This window comes from Pleuronectes platessa, chromosome 19 (genome assembly GCF_947347685.1).
Source record: "Pleuronectes platessa chromosome 19, fPlePla1.1, whole genome shotgun sequence".
In the NCBI taxonomy this organism is placed as follows: domain Eukaryota; kingdom Metazoa; phylum Chordata; class Actinopteri; order Pleuronectiformes; family Pleuronectidae; genus Pleuronectes; species Pleuronectes platessa.
The window spans coordinates 12,023,246-12,050,352 of record NC_070644.1 but is presented as its reverse complement, the minus strand read 5'-3'; the positions used below and the strand labels follow the sequence as shown (position 1 = coordinate 12,050,352).

General features: G+C 40.7%; 1 protein-coding gene across 2 annotated transcripts in view; it reads left to right on the top strand.

The window, feature by feature from the left end:
* The first annotated feature begins 7,383 nt into the window (after nt 1-7,383).
* Nucleotides 7,384-27,107, top strand: part of rgs3a (regulator of G protein signaling 3a) — a 100,664-nt gene continuing 80,940 nt past the window's right edge. Inside the window, exons 1-6 of one of the 2 annotated variants that reach the window (XM_053447633.1) lie at nt 7,384-7,751; nt 21,053-21,134; nt 22,017-22,122; nt 22,423-22,843; nt 24,806-24,845; nt 25,545-25,900. In XM_053447633.1, the coding sequence (XP_053303608.1) occupies nt 7,632-7,751; nt 21,053-21,134; nt 22,017-22,122; nt 22,423-22,843; nt 24,806-24,845; nt 25,545-25,900 (1,125 nt within the window). In that variant the 5' untranslated portion in view covers nt 7,384-7,631. Of the gene's footprint in view, nt 7,752-16,428; nt 17,267-21,052; nt 21,135-22,016; nt 22,123-22,422; nt 22,844-24,805; nt 24,846-25,544; nt 25,901-27,107 lie in introns of those variants that run through there. The other variant, XM_053447632.1, reaches the window with a different exon arrangement.

Sequence of the window (27,107 nt, the reverse complement as noted above, 5' to 3'; positions counted from 1 at the left end):
AGCTCATTACACTGTAGAGCAATAAAAAGGCTGCCGTCTTAACTTTGCTAAACATGCGTTGAAAGGCAGGAACAGAAAGGCGGTGCATGAGTGGCAGCCAAACAACATTTCTGTTAAAAGGAGTGACAGGAAAATTTGTTTAGATTTGCAGGACACAATTTTGCCTGATGCGGTGATGAAGACCTAATACTGTAGAAATACAGCTCTTTATTGGTTCTGACTACGTTCAAAGGTGGTGCTTGTTAAATTTGGAGGGAGAGGAAAATACAAATATTATTCAATTATACATAAAACTACTTTGTGTTTTCTTTTTTTCCAATTTCGTCAAATGCTGTAATAGAAACAAATCTGCTCGGATAAACTGTGCATTGTAGTAAATTAAGTACAGAACAATGGAGAGAACAGAAGCGGTCTCGCTGCCTAAATACAGCAAAATGAATTTCCTTTCATTAGTCTAGATGGTCATTAGAATGGCGCGGTAATTTTCTGAGATTAAGTGAGTCCACCCATCTTTGCGTCTTCGTTCACAGGGACATGTAGATCTGTTTTTGTCAGTTTATTACTAATGAAAGGAAAATACAGAGCATTGGAGAATCTCTCCTCGCTCTACCTTTTATTTGTGGTTTGCACATGAAGACAACTGACCCACGGTGACTTGTACGTGTGTGTGTTTTTAACCATGTTCTAATACATTTCCCTCCAATAAGCTTCCAATGTGGGTCAGGTGCTCTCCATATGCGTGAAAGCGAAAAGTAGCTGAACAGCCAATGGGCTCGTGCTTGAAAAGTATGTCATCTGCTTCATACACACACTTGTTTCACTATTCATAATGGATGAATGGGGAGCCAGACACACTGTACACACACACACACACACACACACACACAAATAAACACTGTCAGGCCTTTCCAGATGGCAAGCTGTGCCTTTAAATCAGCAGATTAGATTTTACGCAATGCCATCAACTTTGTGTGCGTGTGTCTGAGGCTCGGCCGTTGACACGGAGGAGGGGGTGTTTTCTATATTGTCAAGTTGTTCTGGTTAACACTGGTCGTGTGTGATTATGGGAGACAATGTGTTGATGAGCGTACAGTATGTCTGACATGACATACATCTGATGCTTTCTCTGAGGGGGTATTATTGACCCTGGTGTCGTGTCCACTTGATCTGAAGTGAAGCATTTGACCCAGTAGTTTACACTCCGCTGCTCTGTTGCACTTTCTGCTCCTCTGACATTGTCAACTATTATTCTATAATAAACACAGGGTAAATAATGGCTTTTGGTTTTGTGATTAGCTGAAATTAGGAAAAAGAAAGGAAAAATTCATTTGTTGTCCAAATTGTCTATTGCTTGAATGATGTACTCCACTTGAACAAGCTTAGTTCAAAATAAATTTTAAAATAAAGTTCCCACACATTATGGAATTCACTCTCCATTGAACTCAGATGGACCGATTCTGTCACTGACACGGTGTGATGTCTCTCAACCTAACAGGTGCCACAAAACTAATAGAATGGACCGAGACGTGTCAGTCAAGCACACTTACGCCCACACGGTCCTCAGAGGATGTCTTATCACGAAATATAAGTGTTGGTTGGACCATTGGTGTCATAAGACATTTAAATGAATATTTAAGTAGATTTCATCCTCTGCACAAGATTTCTCTTAATGAAGAATTAATCTACATGAGCGACAGCAGAGCTAACACACGGAGCTTAGCAGGGGAAATTAAAACTTAAAACTTGAGGTGAGTCTGACATTTTTCTAACAGATCCTTTTGTAATGAAATATAATGTAAATATAACATGAGCTGCACAGAAAATTTGAGGTTCGCATTCAATTTCTTCTTAGCAGAGACAGGAAACGGTAAATAAAGTGTGAGGATTGACTGCAGGAACACTTTGTCCTCTGGAAAGTTTGAGGTTGATATGGGGAGGGGGGGGGGCACAAACACTAGTCCATCTCAGACAACCACAGATGATGTTGGCACCTCTACCCCTCAACCTCTGAACCTCTTAAGTATGAATCTCTCACGACTGCAAGCTTTCAAATATCACATTGTTCAGTGGGTGGACACTTCCATGTGTTAGGGTCACAGCCAATGAACCTCGACATGTTGCGCCTGCAGAAAGTGGCCGTTGGTAAGTGGGCAGGACTGGTCGGAGTGCGAGTGCCAAAATGGGGTGCACTCATGTTGATAACAAGCATATTCCCATCCTGCTCTGCAGATATTTATAGCATGTGTCGCAGTACATACTGACAGCTCTGTGTGAATGACACATAATTCTCACAGAGCATGCATGTAGGAATATAATATAAATCAATTTTTTTTCATATTTCTTATCTTGAATGCACATAAATAGTTAAAATGTCGCTATTCTTAAAAATAATTTCAGGTTTTGCAACGATGATCCAACAGGCGCTTATTTCATCCTCTTAATTGTCAGTGTCACTATAATTTTATTTTTATTTTTATTTGCCTTTATTTAACCAGGTTGGTCCCGTTGAGATACAATGACCTCTTTTCCAAGGGAAGCCTGGCCAAGACAGCAGCATACAAAAAATGTCAACAGTCACAAGACACACAAAAATCACATAACACAGATCAAATAAGATAAGTTCCCTGTTCCCTTAAGATAAGGCAACAGGACTAAAGCTCCGGATTCCCACCAAAACAAGAACAAGTGCGGTATGAAGCCGCTCCAATTTCTCTCACACGAGTCTTCAAAGTTTCAAGGTTTATGAGCTCCTTTAACTTAAGAGTTTTTTGCAGTGCATTCCAAGCAGCAGGTGCAGCGAACTTAAAACAGTGCTTACCAAATTCAGTGTTTACTTTGGGCATAACTAATAAAACATGCTGTGTGTGTAAAACACTGTTTACTTAAGACAAGGGAAGGAACTCAGGGGAATGCATGTGCAGGAATATTTATGATCTTGTTGGTGTCAGGGACAATCAACAAAACTTTGACACCGCAGACATAATCCATTCTGGCTATTTGCTTTAGACAGAAACAGGAACTGAAATGCGTCAGTCACTAAACAGTATTCAACATTTATCTGTCCGTTACTTAACAGTAATTGTCCTGTTCTATGTGTTATCGTGCTGTAAATGACTCAGTTGTTTAATGGCTGCACACGTCAGACACAAATATCTCTCAAGCTCAATATTTACCATTGTATCACGTTTGAAGTGCACTCAGCTTTAGGTGCAGAGAACTCTAGCATCTCAAAATGCATTCCTCTCAGGGATCAAACTGCGTGTGCTGAGGATGTATTGTAAATTATCTGTGCATTCATTTTGAAGTTTGACGTTCGTATTACAATATTTATCTATGTTCTACTTTTGATATCTTCTTTGCATGACATTAAAGGAGAGGAAAAAAATTATATCGGAGCCCCCAATAATATATAAAGTATTTTGTAGTAAGATCTAAATGCTTCTTTTTCATTATTTATTGATAATGTCCAAGAACTGTTAGGTCATGTAAGATATGTGTTGTTCATATTATTTTCCTATTATTTTTTTCCACCTCCTGCAAACCTCTCTGGAATCACTGTAGCCTTTTAGAATAGTGTTTTGATCACTTCCTCTTAAACAGGAGCAAAATACTTACACATCAACACTTCTGCCAGTTCACAGTGGAACAAATGTGCGTTCATGGGATCAGAAACAATCCAGCCTAGTTGGTTTCATAGAATCCAATAATGTTTCCTCCACTGTCGAATGAAAACCATCTGTTAGTTACCACCTCCAGGGAAGTATTGTTTTCCTCTGCTTTAGTTTTTGTCTTTGTTACCTAACTAACTGATTTCCATGAAATTATTTTGGAGTGGTGGGGCATAACCCAAAGAAAAACCCCACTTGAATTTTGGCGCAGATCTGAATCTCCAGTTTTCATCTGCTTTTGTTTGTCTGTTTGTTTGTTAATTAGCATGATTACACAAAAACTGCTCAACAGATTCACATCAAAGTTTAGGGATAAGGGCATGACCCAAGGAAGAGCCCGTTAAATAATGTAGCAGTTCCCGTAAATGTTCTTTGCCATGGCAAAATAGAGCTTGGTGGAGGTAAACGCTTGTATGGATGTGACCCTTCAGTCAGTGGGTGACACTCTTGCTAGTTGCTCAGTAATCATATAGTGAACAGATCAGCATCCCCAGTGCCTCTCAGTCAGCTCAGCTGTATAAGGCATGACCTTTGTCCCAGATATGGAAAATTGGCAGCTTAAGTTTTAATAAACATGTCAACAAATGTGGACAAGTGGCTCACTGACGGTTTTATCGCAACCATTGACCGGTTGGCCTGCGGGATTTAGTGCATTATCCAGTATTAGATGTGAACTATTTTACAACTGAAATATGATGGAGGAGGGAAATCACTCCAATCTTTTGCTGGACTACTGAAGGATGAAGATGATCCCCATAAACCTAGGAGAGATTGTTTTTCATTGTGTGCGTGTTGGTCAAAGATTTCAAATGTATAGTATGGTAGTACAGGATGCGTGTACAACCACAAGCAGTGTTTCAGTCTACATCACAGTTTGGGCCCAAATTATAGCTGCAACACTGTTCACAATAATGACCGACCTCATCAAAGAGAACATATAAAAGAACTGAACTGAATCCAGAGGTTTTAGGCTGCTGCACACACTCCATATCGCTCCCCTCTTCTAAAGGATCAATTTGTCCATTAACCAACAAAATCGCCTCAGGCACATGACTGAACTCTCTCTTTCAGCGTGGTGATGAGCTTCTGATTTACTGTTGTGCTCACCAAACATAAAGAGCTGCACGGCTGGAGAGTTTGCAAAAGGAGCCGCGACTCGAGTGAGAATGTGTTCATCGATATATCGGTAGATCAAAACTCTTTAAATCCAGTCAAAGGAACCTTCATAAGCTCCCTGCAGTACCAAGGAATCATGAAATTACAATGATAAAACTAAAAGATACTAAAAACTTGATAACTATTAGCCCAAAGAAATATTTATAATTTGGGTCCCATTTGTCCACATGATGAATCAAATTTAAATTTTTTTTTGCTGCTATAAGATGTGAACATAACTCTGGCTATTTCCATTTCTATTGATTTGTATTATGAGAGAGATGTTAGTTGTTGACCCGATCCCTTCTACAGCACATTTAGATATTTATTGCCAGTTCATTACAATCACTTCCTCTATAGACAGTTATTTCTTTGCGTTAGCAGTTTGAACAATCCTCTCCTGATCTGAAGGTCTGAAGAGACTCAGTAAATTGAACAGGAGGAAGTCTGCTCCCTCCTTGGTTTTGCCACTCACTCGATCAAGTGTTTATTTGTTTGTTGGTGACAGGAGGTGAAAAGGGGCAGTGAGTGGGGCAATGTTTGATTTGGGCAGAGTCGAGGACTATTTGTGTTGTGGCAGATCTGAGACTGGTTGATTGAGACAAGCACCATAACATGTCTTTAGCTTCCTCTTGCCTTTTGCACATCTTAATTATCTGCCCCCCCCCCCCCCCCCATCTGATTCCACTGTCTGCCTTTCTTTAAGTTCCTCTCTTTCTTATTCCCTTTTTCTGACTACATTGCTTTTTTTCCCCAACTCCGGGTTTCTCTTGTGTATACTTTTCCCACTGTCCGGTGTGTCTGTCTCCTATTGTTCCTCTTTCTTTTCCCCCATTTTTACGTCAGTCATTCTGGATGTTACTCGTTGCCAACTGCTCCCCTCATATGCCCCCTGTTACCGATGTCCTAGCCAGACAAAAGGCTCCTCTCCTGGGCTTGAAGCCAGCCAGGTTAGCCCCTCTCTTTAGCTGGACCCCTGGAGGCTTCAGATTCTGGAGTGACAGAATCTTTTTTTTTAAAGCCCCAGGGTTACGATGGCAACAGCAACTATGGGATTGGACCTTTTCCTCTGGGATTAATCTCCGGGGTTAAACTTTAGGGCCACAGTGGAAAGTAGAAACTGTGTCAAATCTAGGGAGGTTTCTAAGTTTCTAATCTACTTGTGGACTACGTATACATTTTAAACTCTTTTACTTCTCTTTGCTTGTTTTGCCTGGACTGTACTGAATGATGCAAAATATTCACATTAGAATATGACACATACAACTTTTAGCTTCTTACAATGTTTCACATTAACTATCTAGACTTAAATTACACTATTGTGTCCTGACACAGTTTCATATGATACCAGTACTCTCATATTAACATAAGAGATCTCTAACTTGGTGTGTGCAGCACTATTTACCGTGTGCTCGCTGATGGTGTTCTGCTAACGTTGAGTGACGTAGGACATATCCTGTTTTAACGTAACATTTCTTTTTATAGGAAATCAAATAATATTAGACATTTATAATTATTAAATTCATAGAATTCATCTATGATTTAAAACTTGTTTAAGTTTCTTTTAATTTGATGTGTAGATGAACTACTTTTCTTAACAGTTATTTGTTGAGGTTCACGGACTCAAATCAAGGTTATAAATAATAACCATTTGGTTAAGTTAAGGATTCCATGAATTGTCACCGTTGTCTACTTTTTTCCCGTGAAGATTGGAATTACTACAGCTGCTGGTCTTTTTTGGCCATTGGCAAAATGACCAATGCTGTTGTTTTTCTTGGTGGGACAAAATGCATGTTCTACTGCCAAGCTTTGTGTAGTCCTGTGTACTTTTATTGTGACTTGTACTTACAAGAATAACTTGATTTCTAAGACATCTCAAAGCTTTAGTCAGCTTCAGTCAGCACTAAAACAATAGTGTTGCAACACTTTCAATTTAAACTATATATGTTAAACTATGATGCAAACATTTCAAGGTATTTTTGTGTATAAAACGTTTTTATTCCATTTATTTGCAAGGCTCATAGAAGGTCACTGATCCACTTACACCCTTTCACTTGTGTTGGGGCTGTTCAGACTCGGTTGGCAGAGTTTGGAAAATAACGTTTCACAGTCTGGGGGTCAAATCATTTCCATGCTTTGGTCATGGAGGTATGGGTCAGAGATGGAGGAGTACAGAAAGTGGAAGGATAATAACAGCAGGAGGATGGTGCTTGTGTTTGGACAGGGAATTCTTTGGGTTGTTCTGTGGGAAGTTGTGCAGACAAAGGGAACGTAGAAAGTAGAAATAAGATATACTGTATAAAGGCACAGCTGTCAACCCGTTTAAAAACAGAAGGGAATGCAGTAAGACGGAGACGGGGAGATCTGCATTGTAGCCCTAAGCTGAATGCTGCCTTTATGAGCAATAGTTAAAAGGACACTGAGGCGTGAGTCCCTGTAACCATAGCGACTTCCCAGGAGCCCTGTGACGGACAGATAATAGAGTGAGAGAGGAGTTCCTTTTCTCTTCTTCAGCCCTCCCTCCCTCCCTCCCTCCGTCTCACTTGTTCTCACTTCCACTCCTCTCTTGGGCAGTTTGTTGGATCCTCGCATCTTACGGGATTTTCCTTGACTCTGCTGGCCTGTTTTTTTGCCTTTTTATGTGCTCGCTTAAGTTTGAACACCAGCCCAGCGACGGCTGCTCCGCTCAGCTGCTGCCGTAATTGCTCGTTGTTATCTTTCTGAATCACTTTTTATGGACTCCCAGAACAGTTTGGGGATTTTCGTTTTGTGCATCAAGAAAGCCGTTTTGCGTTGGCCCAGAGAGAAATGTGCTCCAAAGGCACTGTCTCAGCCCGTGATTCCTTTGTCTACATTTCAGACGCTGTGCTGTCAAACCATGGTGCTGCCCCCGAGACCAATCGGCCTGAGAATATGCAATGCTTAACAGTAAGTACAATCAAATATTTTTAACTTTCTGTGTGTCCGTGCAAAGTTGAATCATGTAGAAGTTTGCCTTTTCTGCTCTGTGTGTGTGTCTGAATGTGTGTGTGTGTTTGTGTGTGTGTGTTGGGGGTGCATGTCAACTTGAGTAATTGAAATATTGGGGAAGTTTAATTGTGTATATGGACATTAATCTAATAATACTATTGCTGTACAGTGTTTTGGTGAGCATATCTTTCCATTTCCACTTGCGCTTCTATGTGTTATAATTCATTACGTTTGATCGTGTGCATAATGAGTAAATAGGCCCATATACGATAATACAAAGTAGTTGAGCCGTGACATTGAACCATGTCCAACCAACTCATCATGCATAAACATGCCTTCAGTGAAACATTTACTGCACGAATTCCATGTTACACATTTTCAGCAACTATAGCAACTAATTGAGTCATGTGCTTGTGCTCGGAGCAGTGAATGGAGCAAGATGTCATTTCTTGAAAGACAATATATGTCAAAAGGCTCACTGGCATGAGAGTCACATGTGGAGCAGAATAATGGTTTGTCATGAGAAAGGGGAAAAGTTAAATGTGCAGTCGGCTGTGAAGCCAGTTTTCCTTATCTGTTTGTGGAAATCACGAATCCTTCCTGTTCTCTCCTTCTTCTCCCTTTTATCCTTTACATCTTCTGGTTTTAGTTTTGTTGTAATATTTCAAGTTGGACGTATCTTTAAAGTCCTTTTTCTCAATTTCCACATTGCTGACTGTACAGCGTCCGTGCATTAATTAAAAATGAATGTGAAGACCACTTAAACTGTTAACAGAGACACAGGAGGATGACTGATGATACTTTCACACATTTTACAGCTGTATGAGGAAGTAATGATTATTTAAGCAGAATATTTAAGAGTTCACGCTAATGCTGCCAATTCTATTGGGAACTGTCTAGATAAAAACATTAAAGAAAACAGCTGCAACCTACAGTGCATGCACTTGTTGGATAAGCTAGCAAGCAGGCTGTATAGCTAGCTGCAACCATTTCTTTTAGATGCAGGTGTTTTGCCTCTTCGGCGAATTTCACACTGTCCTTCTCTCTAGCTTTTAAGCTACAGTAATAAAGCAGGAGAATTTACATCTCGGCTTTTAGTCAAAGACAATGCACTGCTACATGAGGAGCGGCCTTCCTTTCTAATAGACGCCAAAAGCCTTTTTGCCTTTTCATTAAAAAAATAATAGGAGCCTTAAATTTGAATGTTTTGCCGAACAAGAGGCAAGTTATAATTTATTTTTTTTTACTTAAACTGGAATAACCAAACTTTTACACAAACAATATATCATCCCTTCTTTCTGACTATACTTAAACATGTAAAATAAGTGGCTCTACCAAAGCTGTTATTAATGTGATACTGAAAAACAAGATTCTTGCGTTATATAATAACAATAATAAAAGGAATGATGGCTCTTTTTATTTACACAGAACTTCTAAAGGTCTCATTATCAGATTTCCTTGTCTGTCTAGGGTTAATACATACATTTGGTGACAGTTTAAAAGTTTTGAATTAATCTCTGTTAAGGAAAATTGTTTGTTATTATTAGTAAGTTTAATGACCTTTAAGCTTTGAACCTTTGTAACACAATTCTTCCCCAGGTTGACGATTACTTAAATGTTTTAGGTTCCCTGTTGTATCAATCACGTTGTTTTATGAGATACTTTAAAACCAGCCATGTTTTTGGCTGTGTCAGGACTGCAAACCTCTCAGTTAAGTGATGGTATCCACTGACTTAACCTCGACTTGATGTTTGCCGCTATAGTCTCTCATCTGCACTCCCAATAAATCCCATTCAAAATTTACATGTGGTCTTGACATGGCAGAAAGGTAGAGAACTCCCTTCTCCTGGTAATCGACTCACCGTGTTCCCATCTTGCTCTACCAGCTGCCCGATCACTCACCTCCCTGATGTCCCCGATGATCTTGGACTCTGTGACCATGCTCGCTCCCCTGGCCGACCTCAATACACAATGTTCTTGTTTGAGCTCTAGAGAGAAACATGAGAGCGAGGAGAGTGAGAGTTTTTTTTTTTTACTTAAAACCACAAATACATCTTTCGGATATCAAACCTTCAAATGAAACCCTGCAAATGTGTAAGACATGGGACATTTAAAGGCATTCAGAGACACTTTGCCCAGACAAACCATTAGCAAAAAGAATTGAGGGACAAAAACAGATGTGGGAGCGAGATGGTATTAAAAGTAAGTGCGCAAAAAGGAACAAATACATTAATAAATAGTTAATGGCGGCGTCTTTCAACCATTCCTCTTGTGTCACATCAAAGATAATCTTATCTCGTTGCTTATAAATGCTGCATCTTTTTGCATGTTTTTGTTGACACCACAGCTGTGGATATTTCTTAGTGGATCCCGAGTTGGCACATTTTCCAAGTAACTGTCACGGAAAATTGACTCTGGCTTCTGTTCCCACACGATGCCAACACAGTTAATGCTTCAGCAAAATCACTTTTACAGGTTCAGATGTATGTGTGACAGGGGGCTATGTTTAGATAGGGGCTGTCATTATTGAAAATTGGGCCGGGGGAAGTCAGCTGGCACTCATGGGGCATATATTATCATCCTGTTATGGATTATTTTTTCTTTGATCCATCACATGTCTGTAAACCCAGGGTATGGAGCAGGCTACGTATATCATGCAAACTGTATACAAAGACTCAAAGAGATGGGTATTGGACAGCTTTGAAGCCAAATGCAAGTTTTTGTCTGCGGCATTTTGTCAGAAAACAGACTTCAGTGTAAACAGGAGCCTAATAAAACAAACTGACAGATCCTAAGTAAAGACTTCGTGGAAACCACAACCACACATAGCTGAGTCTGCCATAAGAGAAATGCCCCAGTCTGCTCCAAATACGCTCGCCACAAACGAGAAAGAATTCACATTCACACTCAGAAGTGTAGCCCAGAACATTCAGCTTTCAATCATAAAACTGCTCAGAGGAGACGCATGCAGCAAAACAGGTAACAATCTAGGGCATCAGATTAAATGTACAAGCAAAATAGGAGAACAACTTAGATTTGGTGCGTTATCAATAATACAGTGGATTTTTACCATTGCTCTCTGTGAGTTTTTGAGAGATAAACGCATTATAAAAACATTTCTCTGAGGTGTTAATGTGTTCAGACCCCAGCAGGCGTTCAACAGCTGAATCCATCAGTTACATAGCCTCTGTATTTGAAGTGTTGATAAGTCTTTCGGGGTCCAATTTGCCGTTGTTTTTTCTAGCAGTGCTGCTGTGTGCAGTGAAAAGAAATGAATGTCCTGCAGGGTCACGTAGCACAGGAACAATTCCACCACAGTCAATCTTTGCCTGAACAAGATTTCAAGGTTTGATCATCAACGTACCTTGCATAGTAACTGAATTCAACAATACTTCACATTACAAGTGTGAACAGAGCTTTTAATTATTCAAATGTAATTTAACTAACACTGTGTGTTTCATTACAGTGGACATGGTCACAGACTTGTTTTTCATACACCCGAGGTTCCATGAATGTTATTCAATTAAGAATTGTCTCTCAAAAAAGGAATTGGTTTGTTTGAAATCACTAAACTGTGAGGAGTTCAACAAAAAGAGGGCACTTTACTGTGCTTAGACCCAATAATTCCCAGTACATTCTATCTAGCTGCACATAATTGCACAAACTCATAGATATCATTTCCCTTTCTATGCCTTCATCCGTGCATTATTACCGTGGATAATGGTGAACATGTCAAAGCAGTCCTTATCAACTTTTGTGGAAGTCTGTTTTGTAGTTTTTGTGCAAGGTTGAGGTGATAAGTCAGTTCTTGCAATGACTTGTTAAAGAAAGGTGATGACTTTGATGCCCGGAGTGGCTGACATTCAGGCTTATTCAGCAGCAGATCAGTGTCTCATTGCAACATATCCGTGTTTCTTGAGAAAGTTGAATCACTCCAGGATGTGAACTCTGTGGAGAAGCAGTGGTCTTACGGAGCGACAGTAATAAGCCTGACTGGACAGGATTAGACAGAGGTGCTCCATTTACTCTCCCCTTTCACACACTCTTCCTCTCTTTACACGTAACACACATCGGACAGTCACAGAAACACAAGTCAGGGGTAATTTATCACATACAAGTTGTGTTACTACTCTGACACAACACATTTGTGTATTTGATGAGCTGCACTTTGCTCCGTTTAGCTTCAGCGAAATGTTTAGTTCCTGCAAAACAGATTCATAACATTCCTGACATTGCTAACAGAATAAAGTAACTGCACTGTTTCCTCTGTGAGGCTTTTGAAGTCATACGGAGGGTGAAGAGATGAAGAGCAGCAGCGACATGGCAAAAAGTTCTACATGTGTATCCGTGAATGCTCCTTTCCTCTCTCCATCCTCTTTCCTCCCTCCCCTTTAATTCTTGTTCTCCCTCTTCCTCTTTATCTCCGGGTGAATCAGAGTAACAGATGATTGTGTGGTTTGTGTGGGACCGTCTCAGGGGAGAGTTGAGGGAGGGGGGGGGAGAAGCACATTCACAGACTAAATTAAGGGAGAATGGAAAACCTTTCAGACTTTCTTCTCTTTTCTGTACTCATTTTCTGTTGCCTTGTCCTCGCTCCCTTCCAGACCGCTGCGTATGTCCTCCTTCACCATAGTGGCCTCCCCCTCCTCCTCCTCCTCCTGCTGCTTTTCCCTCTCTTTTTTCTCTCTCTGTCACCCCATGGCCATCACCCATGCGGCACAAAGAGCCCTGTGGTATCATTAACTGCCCACTCTTTACCTACTCAAACATTTCAGTGTTTGATGATGGCCTTACACATGAATAATTTCGTTGATTTACACTGGGCTCATTTAAGGCTTTGGACACTTCAGATGTCGGTGAAGATAATACTTCATATCCACAAAGGAATGTCCCTCAGAAAGACCACAAGGCTATTTCAAGAAGATTTTCCTCCATTCGCCGTCTCCACTTTTTCAACTTTCTTCTGCATTTTTTACTTAAAATCATTGTTCTTTTGAGCTAAGATAATTACATCAAGTTTGGGATAAAATGTGCTTTAAAAGTGTCACACCGAATGAGCTCTGTTAGTTTGCTTTGTGTGACTCACTGCAAGCTCCATGTCTTTTCAATATATTAAAAAGATCTGGCGTTACCATGGTTTGCTTTTAAAGATAAGGAACAGGGGATTGTTGGCATTTGGGATAAACACTAGCCACAGTCATGGGGGGTGAAATTTTGTGATGGGAAAAATATTGACCACTGTTAATTAATCTCGCCCGATATTTGGAGAATTTGTCAGTGAAATCTCCAGTGTAATTCCCTTTGTATAGAACTTTAGTACAACTAAAGCCCTTTGATAGACATATATATTATTTATGTATAGGTTCAATGATCTTGTCCAAATTAAGATAATAAAGGTTATCACAGAAATTTTTACCAAAAAATTACAAATTGAATGAATACAGAAAAGGCCCTTTTCATCGCAAACTGAATTTATTTCTTAATTTATTTATGTATTAAACTATTCATTTCTGCATTCATTTAAATGTTATTATTCATCTACATATCCGCATATCCTGTCTTGGACAAGAATCAGCTGAAACTATAATGACTCTTATCATGACAATGCTCTTCTGAACTACAGATGATAAATCTGACATGCGCCACCACAACATTTCATCTGCTCAGAGGCAAAGGAAAAAAAACCTGCTCGTGTCATTGGCAAGGAGCACAGAGTTCATGAATATTAACAATAGTCGCGCCCTGGGTTACATGTCCCCCTGCATCACTTTGCTTGTCAGCTAGCATTAGCTCCTAAACCATCTCTGAGAAAATGGTTCTGACACTCGTGTCTGACGGGAAAGATGGGAAGGAAGGGAGAGGCAAACTAAAAACAGGACAGTGAGGTTGGATTTTCTGGCCGGTGTCTCAGAATAAATGAAGACTGGCTACTTTTATTGCCGGGATGTTTTCTTTTGTGAGTATTTTAGGCCCAGGGCCCTAGCTGTCCCTAACGCTGTTCTTTCTAGATGCAGGCCATGTGCATGCCGATCCTTATAACCTCTGCTAATCTTCTTTTCATTGGAGAGTTAAAGCCAGATACAAGAGTCCATATGTCTAGACCCTGAAACCGAAAAAGTGCATTCAAAGTACTGCCAGTGTGTGTGTATCTGAGTGAATAAAAGGCTAAAGACATATGTCTTACTCAGGTTGAGATTTCTTACCTCTATGGCTTTAGAGATGGTAGTGTAGGTGTGTTGGAAATCAGCCCATTGCTCACTTTGGTACGGATTCTTTGCCGGATTGCTATCAGGATATTTTTTACAGATGTTCATCCTTTTCACACGAGAATGCAGTACATCTACCACTCAATAATAGATGCAGCCGTTAAAGTAAGTATAGACTGTGAACTGTATATAACTCTGTCCCACCATCAAGAAATAATACCTAAATTTCCCGGTTATGAACTCTGCCATCTTGTGGGAATTCAGATCCAGAATCTGTGGGATGGTGGAGTGTAGGGACGTCCTGACAGTAAACACCCTCAATCTCAGCCATCAATCATGACGTTTACCCCGATTCTATAGCATCAAATAACTAATTAAAACCAAACTAACTTGGAAAATTAACACTTGGACAAACATAGGTGTGATGAGTACTACTTTAAATGAGGAATTTAGAACTTCCATCGCAGCCAGCCACCAGGGGGCGATTGAAACGCTTTGGCTTCACTTTTATGGAGCAGTCATCTTCTCCTTCTTTATGTACACTCTGTTTAGACATTCATGTCCCCCTGGTTAATGGATAATAATCAAATAACTGCAAAACAAACCATCAAATTTTAATATGTTAAACTAGGATGACAAACATTGTGAATATATCTTCCTCAGTCGTTATGAGCATGATCACTCTTAGCATAGCCGTGCCTCCAGGATCTTTAGAGTGTTGCTCTCACAGCTGTATATTCTGCTTTGATTTTACTTTTATATTTTGCATCCACATTTTAGTTTTAACTCCATATTTTGATGAATTTATTTATCCACTCATTACTTTTTATACTTTCTTTTCTTATTTCTGTGTATAGTTTGTCATTCGTTTGTGAAGTGTGTTGATGTTCACTAATTATGCATTTCAAAGATGAATTGATTTGATTTAAACTAATACTCTAATTAATCTTAACTAATCTGTGGAAGCTTAGCCTTTGTCTGTTGCTGTACCCTCGTTATGAATCTATGTCTTTGTCTTCCAACGTTTGTATTTTGAGTGCAACTTGAGCTGCGACCCTGAACTTGGCCTTAGACCCAACTTGTGTGTTCATTGGCGTAAAAGACGCCTCCTCCTTTGATAGCTCTTTATTCCGGTCAGAAAGAGCGAGGGAGGCCGACAGGGAGATGCAGCGAGATCCCACATAACTAACCAACTGACTGGCCTCGTCTGGCTCCTAGACGAGCTTTACAAACTCTTCTTTCACTCCTCTCCCCAAGACATGCTTTCTTCTTTCCCTTTCTTCTCCCCCTCTAATCCGTCCTTCTGCCTATTTAGAGGTGAACAGCGCAGCGTGAATGGGAGAGAAAGTGTTTTTTGTGTGCTTGACGGGTAACCCTCACCCTTTTGAAAAGGCAAACAGGGAAAAGCTGCCATTACTACTTGCATGAAGGGATCTTAAGACAACGGCCTTTTCTGCCACTTTATTCGCATTGTAGAGACTAGTGCAGCGTCGCTCCTCGTTCACCCCTCTCGTCCTCTGTCACTTCTCTGTCCATCTGTCATTCCATGAGCCAGGCACCTAAACAGTAAAAAAAAAGGAGAGGCCAGCTGGGCATCAATGGGAGTTGCTAGGGGTTAGACTGGCCACTGTTTGAGCCATAATTTAACTAGCTTTTTCCTGCACTGCCGCTGAGGTGTTGTTATTTTTAAGCAGATTACCACCCCTTTCCCAGGCGTACACATATTGACAACAAAAATAATGTTTGGACAAGTGGAAGAGGAGGAGGAGAAGGAGGGGGGACTGTCCCGAGTTCACAGACCTGTGAATTTCCGTACCGTGTGGTTAGAGCGCTGAGGGGGAGCAGCGGACAGGAAAAGCGGAGGAAATATGGAAGTCGAAAACATAACAAACAAGCATAATGTCTGGACGTGGAGCGTGGGAGCTGAGGTGGGAAAAGGTCTGATGAGGTGGTAATTTAGATTTATATGTGTGTGTGTGTTTTTATGTGCTCTCAACAATACTTCTATCATAAGTTTTTGGTAAATGTGGTAATAAAAAGTTTTTATACATTTTCCTAATCGTTAAAATCCACTTTCAATGGTTTTCACACTCCTGTTTGCTCGACCATTCCTAATAAAACTCCTGTCTCGCTCACTCTAATTCATACACGTCACACTTGTGCCACCTATATTAGTCACTACAGTGCATATTTGTCAAAGACGGAGAGCTAAAGCACATCTCCCAACCTCATAGTGTGGACTCAGGAAGTAAACTGGCCTTATCGGGAGCAGGCACACAAAGTTGTCCTGGCTCTGCGGTGGCGAGGTATGCACAAGTGCATGTGTGCATGTGTATGTGTGTAGAGGGGATGGGGGGGTGTCGGTGGTGGGAGGCACTTCCTCCTATTCTTCTGCAGTTGAAGAGTTCCCATGAGTGCCCCAGCCAGGAGCTACACTGTGGCCCGAGCAGGCTGAGCCAGCGCCAGTCTCGCCTACATGACGCCGCCACCACCGCCGCACACTCTCACACAGCTGATCTCAGGCGCTACTGCAAGCGTTCAGGCCGCAGATCAAGAAGCTGGACGCTGTCTTGCAGGACAGGGCCAATGCAAGAAGAGGGGAGAAGAATGAAAACCTAAAGGAAGGAATCATTGAACTTCACTTTCAAAAGAAGTCACGAGGGATACGTGAAGCTGCGGTTAAAATGATGGGTACAGATGTAGAAACTTGCACACAGGAATATGCATTAATGACTGGAGTTGTTGCAAACAAGCCTTGAATGGACAAGAGTGCAGCTGGAGTTCAGTTCGCAGAGGGCTGCCACCAGGAAAATAAATCTAGACTCATTTGAAGAAAGCTGATGCGGAGCGACGGCCAGTTTGGCTGAAAAACGTCTCCAAGGACCATTTTTGTTATACTCGACAGATTCCTGTTTTCCAGCAGAGTGGGAAACAATATTGCTATCAGCAATCATCTACTGCTGGACTGCACTGCCACTCCAGCCGCTCTTTTTTTTGGCTGCCGTCACTGCTGAGATGATCCATAACACCCTGAAGTGCTCCCAGCCGATGGAGCACAGCCCGAGGAGAACACACTCGCCCGCACAGAGGAGGCTGTGGAGATACTCGGGCTGCAGAGGGGGCGGCCAGGTGGAAAGTCACCGTCGCAGTGTGTGCGTGCTAGCTGCGGACTTAAACCCTGGAGAAGGAGGGAGAGGAGGAGGTGGAGGTGTCCTGCACACCATCCACGGGCTGTGCCACCTGTGCATCGGATGTAGGCTGCCACAGGTGTGTGTTTTTCAGAGAGGGGAAGATAGAAAAAGAGAAAACGCGTGTCGAGTGCACGGTATCAATCACTGATTTGGAGAGAGAGAGAGAGACTGGAAGAATAAATTACAGCTTTGAAAGTTCCAATCTCTGCGGTCTGCTTTCATAATTAATTGCCAGAAGATAAATTGTATTCCATAATTTATAAAAGGCAAAAGCAGAAAGGGCTCCACATAAAAGATTTAAATGGTAATATCACTGTTTGCGTACTGTCACTTCCAAATATTTTGCCATTGCTGAGTGGGAGAGAAATGCACTTTCAGCTGCGTGTCCAACACGTCCAGGAAAGGAACAACAGCCTGTAAGCGAAACGAAGGAGATTTGGAGGATATGGTTCCTGAGAGGTGAAGAGCAGCTCTCTCTCGCTCTCTCTCTGTCCTTTACATTATTTATCCTACTCGTTAAGACAGAAGGGTGCTGACGGAGAGAGAGACCAGACAAATATTTGCTGTGGCGTGAAGCGGTGCCACATCCTGCACATCTGAAAGGCACATTTAAAGAATAGGAAACCAAACTTGACACAGGGGTGGAACAGCGTATTAACACTATAAGAGAATTAAAAAAAATAAACAAAGAATGCAGCAGTGAATCAGAGAGAATATTTGTAACACTGGGCTAACGTGACCAAAATGCAGCATGACACTTCACTTCCATGTGTGTGACTGCAGTGTTGGGCGTGCTGTCTTAGTCACTCAACATACTGACTTAGATAACATTGTCTCACCACACACAGTACAGTTGATCCAATGTGTGCACTTGGTAGATGTTAGTTAGTTGTATGCGCACCTGTTGGCGGTGAATGTTATCTCTGCTGCTCTGTTGGAAGGCAGACAAGATGTCTACTGAAATCCTCCGGAGCAGGAGGAGACCGGCAGGATTTATGTTTTTGCTCCCGGCTTCATGCGGTCATGTCTGAGAGGATGGTGGCGCACTGAGGCATGAATGTGGAAAAACGGGAAAGCTCGGTCACACGCACATGAACTCATACACACACGCAGGTTTCCCCCTTTGGGTTGCAAGAAAGTTCATATTTTTTGAGTTTTAGTGTATTTTCATTTTCCACATGCCCTTTGATTTAATCATAGATTTATCAAGAAGCCCCACCTTATTTAATTCATCCTGAGAACTGTTCCCATTCCTTTATCTTTCCTTTTTCCTTTAGAAATTTGTCTTGAGGATGTTAATACAAAAAAAAAGTCACTTAAAGAACATTCTTACAAATTTCTATTATATTATTCTATTGTTCTCTTCTCTTTTTTTTCTTGAGAATAATCGCTCTGTTTTATTGTTGAAGTAGGAAACCGGGCGGCTGGTGCTGCTTCCCTCTGGCAGACCAGAGGGAGCTCGAGTGGTTGGACTTCACAAAGCTCCCAAATTGAATTAATGCTGTAAAAGCTCTGGAGTTTGGAGGAATCAGGCGATATTAGACAGTTCAGAGAGTTCTTCTTGAAAAGGAACACCACGTCTGAAACCTCCTCTGTTAAAAAAGATGGATATATAGATCTCTCTCTCGCGCTCGCTCTCTCTTTCTCTCTCTCAGCATAGTTAATTTTCATATTTTTTCAATTTTCTTCAATTGCAAGATGATCCTACAAAACGTTCTGTGACTGGTCGCAATTCTACAGAAAGGTTATTTTTTTAATACCATCTGTTCCACTATTTGTCTTTTTCATCTGCTCTCTCACCATCACCCTCTCTCACCACTGTTTAATCCATCTTTTTTTGTTTTATCCCCATTTCTCGTTTTTCATCTCTTCTTTCACTCTCATTTTCTGTACGTGTCATAATTTTCTCTCTCTTTGGTTTTGTCACACAGCCAGACTCAAGGATGATTAGTTTAAACCCAGTCTGCTCTTAATGCAAAAATATCAAAGCAGAGCACGGCCACAGGTTTAGAAAGTATAATACTGTCTGTACTTATTTTTGCTACAGGTATGAATTAAGGGTTGAGTGTGCGTGTGCATGCGCGTGTGTGTGTGTTCAGCCTCAGACGAACAAGGTCAAAGCTCTTATCATAACAATAGCAAGCATCACAGATCATAGTTGCGATCATATGATTTAGCTGAGGTCCTGTCGGCACACGCTCCACAAATCACGAGTTAGCCTCAGCTGTCAGTCGTTTTTTTCTATCATCAAATGGTCAAAACCAAACTCTTGAACATACATCAGTGTCATAAAAAGCCTTTGGCTCATATCCCAACCACAAATATGGAGGAGACTGGATTAATGACCTATATTGCAGAAAAATCACAAAGACACTGATTTAATCTGAAGAGCAGATTAAGTTTCCGAAACATGTCGTACATGGAGATAAAAACAGATGACCGCAGCAATTTCTCTTTGGACGACAGGTATTAAATCCAGTTTTCTTTCTCTGTAGCATGACCATTATATTTTCAACAGTGTCAGTTTGGATGTAGATGGAAATATAAACAAAAAAGGGCACATGAAGAGTGTAGAAATGTGGTTTAAAAAAAGAAAATGTCGCCCCAAACAGTGACATGGGGCACACAAAAGCAGTGGACTATAAGAGATCACAATCGTCCCCGACATTTTAGGGTCATCATGAGCTTCAGGCCCCTGAATAATCCCTTTCATTTCTCCGTGTGCTGCATCTTGCTCATGGGTAGACTTTGTAATTTAGCAGGATATACTCGTAGTTTTCCTGTGCCAGAAAAAGAAATGGAGATGGCAGGGATGCGTGTGTGTTCGGAGCCGTGGTTGTCAGCAGATAAGGTTGGAAAGTGAAATGTTTTGGATGGAACCTTGTTGACTTTGGCTCAAACTTTCGAGCACAGGTACTGAATGACGATGTTGGGGGGGGTCAAAGAGAGAGAAACACAATGGGAAAGAGAGATCAGCTTTATCTGTGTGTGTCCGTGTGTGTGCTCTGTGTGTTGATCTGGTACATTTGAGAAGACAAACACTGCGTCTTTCTGCCATGATGTTGAGATTTGGCAAATTGATGCATTGCTGATTGGATTAGATGAATTGATTCCAGCAAAATCTGTCCAAACCTGTTATTTTGGAAAATAAAGAATTGGATTAAAACACTAGAAATACATTCTGACATAAGGCAGAGATGCAATACATGACAATCTTTACTCTGCTGTGGGAAGCTTCTTGCTTCTATGTTTAAAACAATATTCTGACAATGGATTATAAACTGATTTTTAATGACGACTCATACAATACTTGATATGAAATTATTTTAAATGAATGTTTTAGTATACAAGGTTACTTGCTGTGGGCCAGTGTGTGGAATCTCTATATATAAGTGTGTTTCAAGAGGCAGCTGCATGTTGTATAACTCACGTTTGCATACAAAAGAGTAGGTTTTATATTTCTCTATAACAATAACTGTTGTCTATGACAGATTAAAAATGTGTCTATAATGTTTAAATGAATGTTTTTGTGTGAAAGACTTTCTGTTTCTAAGAGATGTAAGTAATCTGCTTGCGGTAGAGTGTGTATATGAAATTCTTCCCACACTACAGAACACAGAATACCTTTCATCTATCAGAGTTGTTTTTCACATTAATTCAGCTCACTGATTTCACGTGGATTCTTTTATGACAGTTTAAACAGGAAGTAGACGGCGGAATAAAAAATCGACTTCATCATCCCGTAGGAAGGGAATTTATTTCTCTTTTTGCCAGCATGTTACTTTTGGTTTCTCAGGTAGTGGGAGAGACAATGAGATTGTATCTATGTTTAATAAAATAACTGTGTGTGTGTGTTCTGCAGGTGACCATCCTTCGAGGAAAGGATGGCTATGGCTTCACCATCTGCTCAGATTCCCCAGTGAGGGTACAGGCTGTTGATCCAGGCGAGTTTGCATGCACATGTCTGCCTCCTGGGATCTGTCTTTCAAGAGAGAGGCTTCTTTGAGGTCTTTCATGTCGTTGGGCCGTAATACCTTTAAAAGACAAAACAAGCTCACTTTAACTTTTCTTCAGTGTTTCTCGTTACAAATTTTTGTTCTAGCACCAACACCCAAATCCTACATTTCTTAATTTAAAAGAAGCCAAAACAAAACTGCTTTGCCAAACATGGTAATGTTGTTGGCTATGATTCATTTTGATTCACAGGGCCTCTAAAAAGTGATTTTTACTTTGAATTTTGATGACATGAACCAATTATTGATCTTTCCCCCACTTTTCCAATTTAAAGTTACTAGACTGTGTAAACAATCTGGAAATAGTTTATTTTACACTGAATGCTGCTCTTGTTTTTACATTGATTGAGCAAAGTATGTAATCTGATGCATGCAACCTCGTACATCATGAAAGTTTCATTCACCACCTGTGGGTAATGTTTTTTATATATTTTTTGTAACTTCTGGTTTTAGCTTTGGGCATTAGCATTAAGTCTGACTCAGTCAGCAGGGTGTAGCAGTTAATAAGGAGCCCGGCTGTGAAGCTCCCATGTTTACAGTGGTTCACCCTGCAGCCATGTGTTTGAAGGAGATGCTGAATCTTGAGCTGATCTCATGGTTTCAGTCCTTGTGGAGAGATTCAAAACTGTTTCATGCCCGTATCGGGTGTATCTTACCTTAAATTATTATCTTATTGTTTCATGTGTACAGTAACTTGCAATTCTTTACCTCGAAGTATAACAAATAAAGTAAATTATAGCCATGGATGGCATGAGAGGTGCTTAAAAGATATGAAAGTAATAACAGTTTTTTTCTGTCTCTTCACTCTGGCAGGGGGTCCAGCAGATCAGGCAGGTCTGCAACATTTGGACACTCTCCTGCAGCTGAATGGGCAACCAGTGGAGCAGTGGAAGTGTGTGGATTTAGCCCACGCGATCAGGTAATAGCCAACCCCAATACACCAGAGGATTACGGGTCAATTAGCACCTAATTGTTTGAGAGAATGAACGGCTTATCCAGGACTCAGGACGAGCGATCAGTAATGATTATCCAATTGACTGAGAGACATTATTCATTTTACAGTGAGTTCAGGTTAGGAGTCATCAACATAATTTAAGTTATTAAATTTGTATATTGTTATTCTTCTTCTCATTATGTTGTTTCACATATATGAAAATATATACGTATCATATCCACTCCTCCAGATTTTATTAAACATTATCTTTCTTTCTCTGTGCAGAAACAGCACCAATGAAATCAAGGTGGTGGTGTGGCGCACTGGTCCCTCAGCTAAACCTAATTTTGAGGGCCTTATCCACCGGCCCTCCTACAAGCCCTCCACCTCAAACTATGACACCCCCTCGCCCCCCACCCGCAGGCGTGTGCCAGATAAAACCCCGCCCGCCGTGCCGCCTCTCCCCGCTCACCACCGTGCCACCGCCGCCCGCAGGCTGCTGGTCAACGGCTCCGACGCCGGAAACAGCAGCGGCCTAGGCATGGGGACCCTCGCGTGGGGGGCCCAGGGGGGGTCCGACGAGGAGCTGGACGGGAAGCCGCGACACCTCCACCACCCGCACACTGCCACGCTGAAGGGTACCAGGGTCAAGGCCTCCAACGGAGACAACTACATCATCCTGGCGCCCATCAACCCCGGAAGCCAGGTACCGCAGGCTGGTGGTGGACTGCACTTTCATCATCTTCTTCGTCCTCCTCATCCTCACCATGGTCATATGATGGCTCATCCTAGATATGTCTCCTTACCTTACATCCCTGGTGCCGGTAGATAGAAGGACTGTGTTTACAGCGTGTCTGGGCCATCTGGGTTGCTGCTGTCTTACCGATCTGTGCTTTACAACGTGTCGTGAACATAACACATATAGATCAGTCCTGCAGCTACAGGAAGCGGTAGGAGACAATAACGTATAAAGTGCAGCTGTTGATAATAAATTGTGTCTATATCATGTGAAGCTTTTGGCAGTTAAACACATTTCATATTAGGAAAACAATGCTATGTATCTGACATCATTTATCTTATAGATAACTTATTGCTGAATCGCCTGTGCCATCTTTTATATGTCAGTATTTCCAAAACAAATAGTTCTGCCATTTTAAGAAGAAAACTAAAAATATTACTTTAACAATTTCACATTCCAAGACTGGTCCATTACAAGTATAACATATATGTACATGCACAGTATGACATGTACATAGTGTTTTATATAGCGTGTACTTATGGATGCATCTATAGTGACATCATGTATATGAGTTAAAAGTTGTCACCATAAAAACTAAATAAAGCAAACTCATAAAATCAAAAAAGACTGAACTGAATTCCTCAGCTAACAACCTCATAATGAGAAAAATACTAACCTATTAACTAAACCTCCTCTGGGTGAAAAACATGTTCAACCAAAGGGTCCAGGATGTGTTTGTGTCCCTGCAGCACAAGCCTCTGTCTTTTAGGGATAGTACGGTAATCTAGGTTCAGTTTTCAGGCTCTAAAAAGTTTTTCCAAGCTTCCAAAACATTTCTAACCATCTAAACCCTTTGGCTTTTACATTGTTTCATTTACATCTGTCTTCCTCTCTGCTTGTTTCCTACTGAGCTTGTGACTTGAAGCTGCGTGTGTGTGTGTGTTGTGTATGTCTGTGCGTCATGCAGTGTCCATCTTCATCAGTAAATGCTAGTCAGGTTCCGGTTTAGCAAAAGACAAGAGAGCAGACTGATTTCAGAAGGAAGAGATGAAGCTTAGTCAAGGAAATGACAATACACTGTAAAAACAAAAAAGGGTCCGGTTGTTTGGAAATATCGGGGGAAGCTTCTGGAAAAAGAGTGAACAAAAAATACCCCTTCAAACAGCCACCACTTCTGTCACACAAAATATAAGGGGGCAAGAATTTGGCAACATTTTGTGGTGGTCATCGGCCGGCTGAAAAACAGAAAGCCCCTGCGGAAATAGGTCACGTTGGTGACATATCCCAAACGACACAATACAAACTCATACAGCGCTCACGTGGCAGTTTGTATTTATCCTCATAATCTGGGGGAGTAAAAATCTCCTAATGATACGTTTTTTAAATTCTGCGGCTCTCAACTCCCAAGTTCACATCCTGTATTAAAGTGAATAACATGTGACGTGATGGCAGCTCTTCTGTCTTCGCTGCCTCAGTTGACTGTAATTCGTCCTGACAGGGAGAAACCATCGCTGCTTCACTGAGTCCTGCACGACTCGAACGGCCTCAGCTGAGTCCTGGAAAACCAGATTCAATGTCATGCGAGAGGCTGTTGATGATATTGCTCAGCTTGACGCCAAAACACAAACTCACGGTCCGGCAGCAGTGGAAGTTAAAGTACATGACACACATACTACAGAATAAAAAACAAACTTTATGATTTTCGATTTTCTCTTTTGTCATAATAAGGAAATGTGTCTCATTAAACCCTTTGCTTTTTCAGATCTTTTTACGTGATCGTCACATTATAGAAATTAAAGAACATGATTAAGAGAAATTCCCCATAGACACTGTATCTTACCGAATTGCTTTAGATGTTCGTATCTTAGATGTCTTAGATAAAACAAGTATTATTAATAATAATGTAATTTCATATTACTCTTCTTTCAGATCTTAAGGCCTGTTTACCAAGACAACCAGGGGACATTAGGTAAGATGTGCATGTTATTTTCACACTCCTGCAGTGTTATTATTTCTATTGTCGGGTATTTAGGCCGAGAGCCAGAGTTTAAATTGGCTTTACTTTGCTATTGTTTTGAACGTAGCCCGCCGTTAAATTAGGTTTTCTTATTCCAACTTTCCGGTTACTGATGTGATATAATTCATAAATATAAAACATCTTCAACTTAAAAAACCTCAAGTTAAAACTAACCGTATAAATACAGTGAATGCAACACTTTGAATTCTGGTCTAAATGATTTACAACATAAGATCATCATTAGTTTTTATTTGCATATCTTTTTTACTCAAAGTTATCATTATAACAGATTAAAATATAATGTATGTGTCCACCTCTTTGAATCCATATAAGCTGGAGCCTGGAGCTGGCAAAGTTACACCGAAAAAAACACTGAGGCAGGAAATAAATATTTCAGGTCCGGACATCTAAAAGATTAATTCCACTCAGTCCATTTTAATTGAACTGCTAGCAGTTTTGAATAGTTGATTCCTGACCTCTTGCACTTCTGGACAAACTCTGACCCAGATTTAATGGCCTGTATCTTTCTCAGTCAGATCTCCCATTCTATATTTTCTAACTCACCATAAATATAGTCAGAAATGACAGTAGCTGGTATGAGATCTGTATCTTTATACACAACTGCTTCACCTTCCTTTTCTTCTTGAGCAGCCAGGTTATACCCAACACGTCAGGGCTCTGGTCCACAACCCCAGGCCGGTGGTGGACACGCTGGTTTCTCTGGAGGTCCGAGTGGAGGTGTTGGAGGAGGAGGAGGAGGCGGTGGCGGCGGTGGTGGTGGTGGTGGATTGTCAAGCCGCACCGGCTTCCTGAGACGGTCCAACAACTCCAAGACGACAAAGACGTCATCCACCTCCACGAACGCAGGCGGATCCAACTACCAGCAGCAGAACGCCAACTTTGCAAACTACCAGAACTGCACTATTGTCCGCTCACATACTCCGCATGGGAACTATGGATATGTGAAAGTGGCACCCAAGATCCTTATCTTCCCCATTTTTGTTCAGGTAGGAAAAATCGTGTTAATACCTGTGTTTTTTATAATGGTTAATGTTAGTGGTTTTATTGTAATATATATGCATCATACTTTGCCCGGAGGTTGGTTATCAAATAATAATCACATAGTAGTCAACATGTATGTTTTTACACCATAATTTGACCTCTTTTCTTTTGCAGACTAAACAGACAAGAGATTGCGTGTTAACTAGTGAGCTTCATAGGTTCTAATAAACAGATCTTGTTGGCTTTGGATTGAGCGCGACTAGCTGTTTCCCCATTTTCCATTAAGATAACGGATGCCGGCTGTGGCATCATGTTAAATGATCAGATATAATCTTTTCATCTAATCCTCAGCAGATAAAGCAAATACGTGTATCTCCTAAAATGGCTAACTTTAGTTTATCAGGCAGACTGAAACTAAAGGATGGGGACATGAAAAGCAATGGCTGAACTTAAACATGCGTGGTCAAAATTAAGTATAAACATGTGAGACCTCATGTTGTCCTAAAAAAAATATTTTCTGTGGTCAAATAGGAAAATCCACCTATAATGGTGCAGTATATGGAGGTGTTCTATAGATATATAGAACTTTTTTTTGTTTTTTATGGGGGGGGGATTTCTACCTTAAGGCTGCAGCACTTGTTTGTCTGCTGAGATGGAGAAACAGAGGTTGAGCCTCGGAGTTTAATGTTTAACCGAATAACAAGGAAGTTTCTTAACTTTATTTATATTATAAACATTAACGAGAAAGAAAAGGAACTGAATAAATCCATTTAAAGGGCTTATTTTGGCCTTCAATGATTTATCATATTCTGTTTAGCTAGGACTGTATATACAAAAGTTCACCTGTGTGCAGAGAAAAAGTGTATTACTCCACTAATATGTATTTTATTTTTATTCTGATATATATTTGACCAGTAAGACTTAATATTTATTCGAATGAATACTAGTAATATATATTCTGTGTAGTATGATAATCAGAAAGGTCTCATATTCTAGTATATTTTGTCATATGATAATCTGAAATATGTAAGGGGAGACTTACCCAAGTTAGGAAACAGATGGAAGTTATTTAAAATCATGTTTCATTGCAATTTTTTTAAATAATTTAGCTTTTCCCTGTGAGACATGATAGTTGTGTTGTGATGTTTTCTCCCACATGTCAAATACTATTGGTATCTTGGGGTCTTCAAAGCATTGACACGTTCAAAATGC